General features: G+C 29.5%; 1 protein-coding gene across 1 annotated transcript; it reads left to right on the top strand.

The window, feature by feature from the left end:
• Positions 1 to 5,275: 5,275 nt before the first annotated feature.
• Positions 5,276 to 8,743, top strand: LOC119677187 (geranylgeranyl pyrophosphate synthase-like; the record flags this gene model as incomplete). Its single annotated transcript, XM_038088460.1, has 5 exons — positions 5,276 to 5,512; positions 5,586 to 5,846; positions 5,913 to 6,015; positions 6,294 to 6,421; positions 8,188 to 8,743. Coding segments are annotated over 5 exons (858 nt in total), but the record flags the coding sequence as incomplete, so codon positions are not given.
• Between the last annotated feature and the right edge of the window lie 475 nt (positions 8,744 to 9,218).

Raw genomic sequence — 9,218 nt, 5'->3', positions numbered from 1 at the left:
GGGCTGGCATGCTTAATTACTTTGCGGAGAAGTCGTAAAATTTATTTAATTGAACGGACGAACTGCTTAATATGCCGCTCGCTCACTGCATTGCTCAATGAAAAAATACTTACATATTGTTTTCTTTTCATAATCACAAAGAAGGGCTTCCAATTTGGGTGTCTTCTGTTTATTAATTATTGTATCTGCTGTGTTGCAATGTGGAGTTATTCTATTGTAGTGAGCTGCATGACTTGCATATCAAAAATTATTTTTATTTATTTACTTAAAACTGCTTTGAAGTTCAAAATACAATCGTAAATAAATTTAACACTCATTCAAATTTCCTATAAAAACTACTTCATTTCTGTTTATGAAAAAAACATTTTTCAATTGATTTGTAGAATTTTGTTTATATTTCTAAATTGAGAATAAAATTAACTTGTTTGTTTTTTCTAAATTATCGTGCATCTATATTTTTTCATAAAAAAATTTAATTGAAAAAAATCTGTATTAGAAAATTGAAAAATTATTTAAAGTTAACGCAACATGGTTCCCTCGTTATTTTTATTCAATTTATTGCATATTTTTTGTGTTAGTATTTGCCTTATAGATGCTTTAACTGAAATTCATAGCAATCTTTTGTATCCTGCCAAATAAAATGATAATCTCAATTTAAATGCAAATGGAAAATGTCCTTAATTCTGCTGAAATGCATTTTCTTATTGTGTTGGGTTTCATTACGTTTGCTTGTCTGGCCAACTGCCTACTGCCTACTGCAGATTGCAACTAAGCAAAATGCTTTCATCAAATGCAACATGAAAAGCAAAGGATTTACTTCAAAGCAATGAATACAAATTGTGCTCTTTACAAAAAAGAAAAAAAATTTAATTCGCTGAGTAAATGCATGCATTAAAAATATAAAAAATCCTTCAGAAATATAAGCCAAGCCACATGAATGCATTACAATTCATTAGTTGTAAGTGATTTTGGGAAAAGAAAAATTTGGCTTAAGAAAACACAGCACCTCTACTTTTATTTCTTTATACCTGTCTAATAATAATAGCTCGTCCTTTATGGAGTTATCTATAGACTTATGTATATATTCATATAACAAATTGTTGGTGTGCTTTATCAGGTATATATTCTTCGTTATATGCAAAGTCAAACCAAACTCATAACATTTGGTTAGAGCGTTTTGGACCGGTACAGAACTTGTGTTCAACCATATCTGTTTCCTACGTACCATCGCCAGGGTTCCGTACGAAATGGGATAAATATTCTCTCAATTCCACCAAAGTCACGACCTTTGCGTCTTATATCTTCTACCACCATTTAGAAAACCTATTTTGCTTGTGCATCATCTGCCAGACTTACGAGTTGAACATAACAAAGTCATCGATGTCGCTACAAGTGAATGTCAATATAGTGGTTGTCATGTACACGTACAAATCTATAGATCTTGCGAATTACTTTTTTTTTCAAAAAACAAAGTCTATTAAGGTCTATTTTTATTAAAACATCCTTGTTTTTGCGTTTAATATAAATATAGAATAAGTACCCTATAGATAGAGTTAACATTTTTCAATCAAGCGAAAGTATCTATACTGATCTATACGTTAGTTATTATCCATATGTAGAGGTCTACGTATCTTCCGAGAAATTTTTCTTCATAACACTTTAGGGTTTTTTTATTCTGCGTTTACGTTCACTTTTCTGCTTCACATTGAAGCACAGGTTAAACAAGTGACCTATGGAGTGTAAGTTTTGTTAGTCCAGAATGAGAGCTCTTTATATTATTTTCGTAGTTATTTGCAACAGTTAAATTTTTGCTGATCTTTTAAATAAATCAATGCCATCAATTTAAGATAAAAGAATTTATCTGTCTTTATTCTCCTTAATCACCATTTCTTTATTGATTACGCATCGCTTCCTATGTCTAATAATGTCGGAGTTGATATATATATCATGTGAATGATTTATAGATAGATAGAACTGAATTTTTTTATTTACTTAATTCGCCTTTGCAAAAGTACATATATCTGTCTCTCCTAATCACTTCGACTGTACGTATCGCGAGTTATATAGTACCTCTGATCTTTCTAGCTTAAGGGAGTACTCGCATTTTCATTATTCATGAATTTATATATTATTCCAATTTATATGGATACTATATGGATATAGTTATTAACAATTCTCACAGTATGTCTGAATCAGCGTGACTAATGGATTTTTATTAGATTAACTATATTAATGTCGTAGTGCAGTTCATACAGCTGGCTGTTTCATCTAGAATGATAGTTCCTTTTAATAAAGGTGGGGCTTAAGATTTTGTGGAGATTTTTTCTATTCAGAATTATTAATAAGAAGCCACTTTATTAATAAGCGTGATTGTTCGTTTGCTTTCCAGAATGAAGGTATTGGTGGTGTCAATACCAGTTTCTAGGTAAATATCCATTGTGTGGTTATAGACAGGAACGTATGGTGTAAAATGCAAGAACGGAGTGTTTAATGCCGTGTGATAAAAGGTACTTTGTTTTGTCCTTAAAAACTCACTCATTTAGTTTGAAGAACGCAGTACATATGGATTGATTGTTATACCTGTCGACATATCATAAAAGTACTTTAGGTGTTTCTAAATCTATCAGTTAGTTTTCTTTGAAGACTTTTTAGTAAAAAGTAGTTATATTTAATGAAAACTCTTTTTGGTTCGAGAAAATCAAAATTGCGCAAGCTTTAGCTTCGGGGTAATTATAGCGAATAGTGAATAGCTGGTCAGATAATTGAAGTCGTAATTCTTTTACTAATTTTACTGTGATGTTATGTGACGTTATATTATGATAATGTAATTATATGGAAAATGTTTTGCTGTGCAAATATCAAGACTAAGTTCTTATGTGATTAACGCATAAGGATAATGCTAAATGAGTTTGTTTTTCAGCCTTCCATACTAAAAAAAACATTAATGTTTTAGTGTTCATCACTTTCATTTCGCTGGATTCATTGTCATCCATTGTTGCGTCAGCCGCTTTGTGTGTTATTTGCACCATTCATGCGCAAACATTTTTAATTACAAAAATGTAGATAGTTTCCAAAGTGTTCATTTTTCCGCCTTTCACATCATCTCATAGAGAGAGAAATGTGTACCGCACCGCTTTAAAGGCATTGCGAGTATTAATATTTATAACAGCAGTAGAACATCATCCCATTTGTTGCTATCATCACAATAACATCACGCCAACAGTGACTGCAAAGGCGCTGATAAAATTGAACTACTTTTGAATGAAATATTTCGTTGACAGAATTTAATCGAAACATTTGTGTAATTTATAGTCATTGTAGAAAAACTGTATTCAAAACTTTAACATTGTAACTATACGAGTATCACAATGAGATCTGACATTGATAAGTTGTTTCGAAATTGAATTTTGCAAAGCTCTTAAAAACACCAGGAATGAGAAATACAAAACCACTCACAGATATATTTTTCTTAATTTACTATACGCTGTTTAATATATGTATATGTTTGTATATCCCTGACTTAATATATAACATATCATTGTGTTTCCCAGGCATAAATTAAACTATTCCGCCATAGTAAAATATTTAATAGAAAGACGAGTATGTGTGTTGTGACCCTAGGTGTTGTTACCACTATATCTATACTCGACCTGGAATGTCGTGCATTTTTGAGTAAAATATCGGTAAATCTGAAATGAATATCGGTTCATAGGGGATATTTCTGGTATCTGTATAACCGAAAAATTAGTTAAAAGTGACCACTGAATATTATAAATCTTAAAAAGCGTACAATCGATGTACGGATATGGTACTTAATGAGTACGCTGTTATATAAAACTATAGCTATAGCTACTAAATGCCTTAAGTAAAACCAAGGCATTTAGACAGTTGATCATCGTACCCAAACGTAAACGAAGAATATAAAATGTAAAATATTTGCGTTTACCACGAAATGTATATATTCTCTAAGGATCTTTTTCCAAACTTGTGATCACCTAAATTTAGAAAGAAATTTAGTGTACGATTCACAATGAAACTAAGTACCCAGGCAGTTGACCATTGTATCCGAACCTAAAAGAACAATTAAATTGCTACTCTAACTCGAATTTCGTAATTGTCTTAATAAATCCAACAAGAGGAAGTAGAGAGAGAGGGTGAGCGCGTGAACGTCATTTATGCTTAAGGTATTATAGCCCAATAATTTCAATTTAGTTTTTGTGAATGCTCTAAAATAACAGTTGAAATGCTTTGTATTATCCACATCCTCATGACATGATTTACATGTTGGATGTGTGATCATGCTTTAACTGGATATGTGATGTCTACCTATGTTGTGACTTATGATGACTTTGATCAGAACTCTGAGATCCTTTATCTTTAATTGCAAAAAAAGATGTCGCTAGTCCACTGTCACGTTGTTTTCAAAAGTGTTTTTTTATTATTATTTTATAAGTTTCTATTTCGGACTAATTTCTTTTGACCGAAGGAAAAATTCTACAGAAATAACTTTGTAAATTTGTTCTAAACGAATAGGTGTCATAGCAGAGGTTTTATTGGCTAATTTAATAGTCAAATTGAAATTAAACTGATTACTCTTGCTCGTTCCTCTTATCGAATATAGTTGTAGTAACTATAAGACACTGTTTATCGAGCGATAAGGATTATATTTAACGGTTTCACGATTATTGTCAGTTTGGATCAGAGCAGGAGAGGGAAGAGGGGGATATTACTCATTTGCGGAAGACGTTTTGTTAGTAGGCGTTTATGCACTCTGTGAATATTCTTTCAAACGCCTCGTCAAGATCATTCGTGTAGGTTTTAAAAACCTTTCCCGTTTCAGTGTCCAGTGTTACTTAGCACAGCTAGCGTGCCTTAAAACTGTGGTAACCAGTGTCTTCTCTGGAAACTCCTCGTCTTAGAAGAGTTTCTGTTGGTATCTACTATCAAGGTTATAAAAGAAATGCTTATATTGAGATATTGTAATGATATACAGAATATTTATCAAAACTCTTATTTGCAGATATTAGTTAGTAACACAGTAGTAGAAGTTAATGGATAAGGTTTTGTTGAAATTACTCTTATGGGGTGTAGGCGGTTAGTTTTATGAATAGTAACTAGACTTGACAAGCTATACTAACATAGCCACATCCTACTTTCTGCATGTTGAGCATCATGAAATTGCAATTCGCTCTCAACAGGCCCTAACAATTACAATTTATTTTATATATTATTTTATTTATTTATATATTATTTTATATATTTTCACACGTAGTAAATTACTAAACATTATTTTGCACACCTCAATGTTGTATATAATAGTAGCATAGTTTTTATCATCTCTTCTCGGGTACTAACATTATTTTACAGAATTGATGATATTGAAGACAATTCAATACTTCGCAGAGGCGTTCCTGTAGCACATTCGATATATGGAGTTGCCAGCACAATAAACGCAGCAAATTATGTACTATTTCTAACATTGGAAAAAATACAGCAACTAGGACATCCTGAAGTAAGTTATTATGGCTTTTTAAGTTATTATATTTTGATTTATCTAATATATTAATATTTAATTTTATTTACAGGCAAATCAAGTTTACACTGAACAGTTGTTAGAGTTACATCGTGGTCAGGGCATGGAAATATATTGGCGGGATAGCTTTATTTGTCCATCGGAATCTGACTATAAGTTGATGACTGTACGTAAGACGGGCGGTTTATTTATGTTGGCAATTCGTTTAATGCAATTGTTCAGTGATAATAAAGAAGATTTTACAAAGTTAACAGCAATATTGGGTTTATACTTCCAAATACGTGATGATTATTGTAATCTAATCTCCAAAGAAGTAAGCAATTATTAAATTCATATTATGTGTTAAAGAATATATCCATTAATTTAAAATGTTTTATAGTACAGTGAAAACAAAAGTTTTGCTGAAGATTTGACAGAGGGTAAATTTGGTTTTCCAGTAATACATGCCGTGAGATCGCAAAAACGTGACAAACAAGTTCTGCGTAAGCCTTTAAATATCTTTTGTTCAATACAATGACATGATGGGTCAAAATTTGTACTTCTTGAATTTTTTATGGAAATGCATCTGTCTGTAGTTTTCTCTTAAAAGTCAGAATGCAATATTTATAATTTGACTAAATTTCTACTGCAATAAATTGAAATCAAGACAAGACCATGCAATTTTCCGAAAAATTAGGAACATTGAGTTACGATGTTATTGTATTAAATAATCGATACTTTTTTTTTATATTACCTATTTTAATAAACATTTTATTTACAGATATACTACGGCAGCGGACACATGATGTTGAGGTTAAAAAGTATTGCATTAGTTTGCTTGAAAAACTTGGAAGCTTTAAATATACACGTGAGGTACTGGCATCTTTAGATAAAGAAGCCAAAGCGGAAGTAAGTTTAAATAAGATTAAGATTAAGACGCTTTTAATTAAGAGGTATTTTGAACAGATTTAATGTTATTAAATTAATGTTATTATATATTTTTCTCATTGTGCCTACACTGAATTTTTTAACATTGGAAATGTTTTAGTTGTCGTTGCCCACATACATTTTTAGTGGAGTTATTTTTTTGAATTTTTGGTCCAATCAACTGACAATTTGCTCTTTGCTTATTTCAATGTATAAGCACTAATTTCATATGAATTCAATTTATTAAGACAGATACAGATCAGATACATAATTTAACAGATTTTGGCTATAAAAATAACAAAGGATTCAAAGTTTTTATTTAAGTACAGTTTTATGAATAATGATAGATAGCTAAATATCATCAAATATTAATACCTCGTGACTCTCTGGTAATCATGAAGTTTGAAATATTTTTATTAGTATATACTCTGAAAGTAAGTGTAATTCCAATTTTGATTAGGAGTTACAGTTTTATCATACTAGTTTAAGATTGAATATTGGATATATAAGTATATCCCCATTACATTTATATTATATTAGTTTATAGTTTAATATTATATCAGTATATTAGAGTATATTAGCAAAATTTATTAAGATTTACGTATCTATCTTACTAGTTTCGGTTTAGGTTTAGACTACATTGAGAATAATATTTTTTTTTGATAAGTGATAGCTAATAATCGTCAAATAATAATAACTAGTGGCCAGTTGCTAGTTGGTGACCATGAATATGAAGTTTCTTGTTCTTTTCATTTCTATCTAGTTTCGAACGAATCCCATGCATTTCTTTTATCTTGTTGCAAATTTCAATTTCTTATGATCATTCTCGTTTCTTCACAGCACTTCATATGATCTTTAATATATTTCATCTATTTTACAGCACTGTTTCTTTATATGATTTATCTTACTTATACTTACTTACACTTTCTATTTTGTTTTGTCATGTTGAATTCAGTCTAGATTTAGCCACATCTAGCATATTCTTCTTGCATCAGCTGGAATAATGTATTCCTTTGCATTATAATAGTTAAGTCTGATGGCATAGTCCATAAAACTCTAAAAAGATTTTTTTCAAGTATTTCGAATCGCGTGGTCTTAAATTAAAAAGGTAAAATTAAGCCCATAGTATTTGATTTATAAATAGTCTAGAATTGTTTTAGTTGGGCATTTAGTTACACAATAGATCACAATAGATAGAGGGTAGATTATATATTACTCATCAAGTCTAAAAATATTTTATCGACATTGCATAGAGTATTTTGAGGGCTTCAGGTGGTAAACTTTTAGTATTTCTTACATATATACTCTGAAGCGGGTAGTCTGATTTTTAATGGTTATAAGTAGCGATTCAAAGTATTTCAGAGTTGAGTTGCACAAGCAGTGTTTGAAATCTGTAAGTTGCTCGAAGATGTTCGATCTACTATTAATATTTTCGTTTAGTTTTCTAGAAGTACTTATGACTGTATATGCTCGACGATAATATTTTAATATATGAGTTCGAATGAGTTCGAACATCTAGATTCTCGAATGTTTAAATAGTTAAAGTAGTATTTCAGGCGACAGACTTAAATAATTTTTATGGTTTTTAAAAAAGTGGTTTATTAGCGATGCAATCCTTTCACCTCTTGGTTCTTCTACACTACTTCAGTGTTGACATCTTGTAATTTCTGTAATATATGCATTATAAAAACATACAATATTATTTTATTTAAAATTGATACAATAATTGGGTTTTTTTAATATTTCAGGTTGCTCGTTTGGGTGAAAATCCTTATATGGAGGTCTTATTGGATAAGTTAAATTCATGGAGAACAATTGATAATCATGTTGACAATATAAACGATGATCTGCAGCAAAATAATCATAACTGCAATTAACAACCAAAGAGGCAAAAGAGGGAATTTTGAATAAATGTAGATTCAACCTCTTTTGCTGTTAAAAATGAGACAAATTTTAAAAATATTTTCCAAAAACTTAAAATATTTTAATTATACTTAATAATATGGGAATATAATTTTCAATATTTTTGGTAGAAAGAATATGCAATGCGCTAACACATTAACACTTAAACTTTGCACTTAGTTCAACCGGTGTGGACAGTTAAATTTACACTTTAAAAAGCCAAGCTTTAGTAAATAATTTTTTAATATCTATGAATTTATTAATATATTATGTTAAAAGGGTTTTTTTTTGTTATATTCAAAAACGATAATGATTAAGAGTTATGTGTCAATTCGAAAATCGGATTCGGACTGAATTGTAATCAACTTTGATATATGTGTATTAAATATTATTGTATTGAGTATCTTTTGAAATGTGGATTTATTTAATAAATTTCTTATAAGCTCATATTTAAATGTACTTAAAATATTTGAAATTAAATTTAAATCATTTTTTTATAATATTTATTTAAATATTAAATTATAATTAATAGCCAATTTTGAAAAAACGGCATATATTATATTGTTCACTTAGAACCTTCTAAAAATAAAATGTAAACTATAAATAAAACATTCGATAAATATTAACGTTAAATACATATTGTTCCTTTAATGCACATTTTAATCATAATAAATAAAAAATGTTTTTATAATTAATTTATGTATAATTTATACGATAAAACTAAACCTTCTATTATATTTAAACTTCTTTGATATTAAAATGTTAAATCTCGTACTTCTTGGGAATGTATTTACTTTGTATAGAATGTTTCGAAATTTGAAACGTTTGTCATTTAATTAATTAAATTTCGATGTATTTAAAAATTGTTATTCTTATT

The sequence above is a fragment of the Teleopsis dalmanni genome, chromosome 1 (assembly GCF_002237135.1).
Source record: "Teleopsis dalmanni isolate 2A chromosome 1, ASM223713v2, whole genome shotgun sequence".
NCBI lineage: Eukaryota > Metazoa > Arthropoda > Insecta > Diptera > Diopsidae > Teleopsis > Teleopsis dalmanni.
This window is presented reverse-complemented; position numbering and strand designations above follow the sequence as displayed.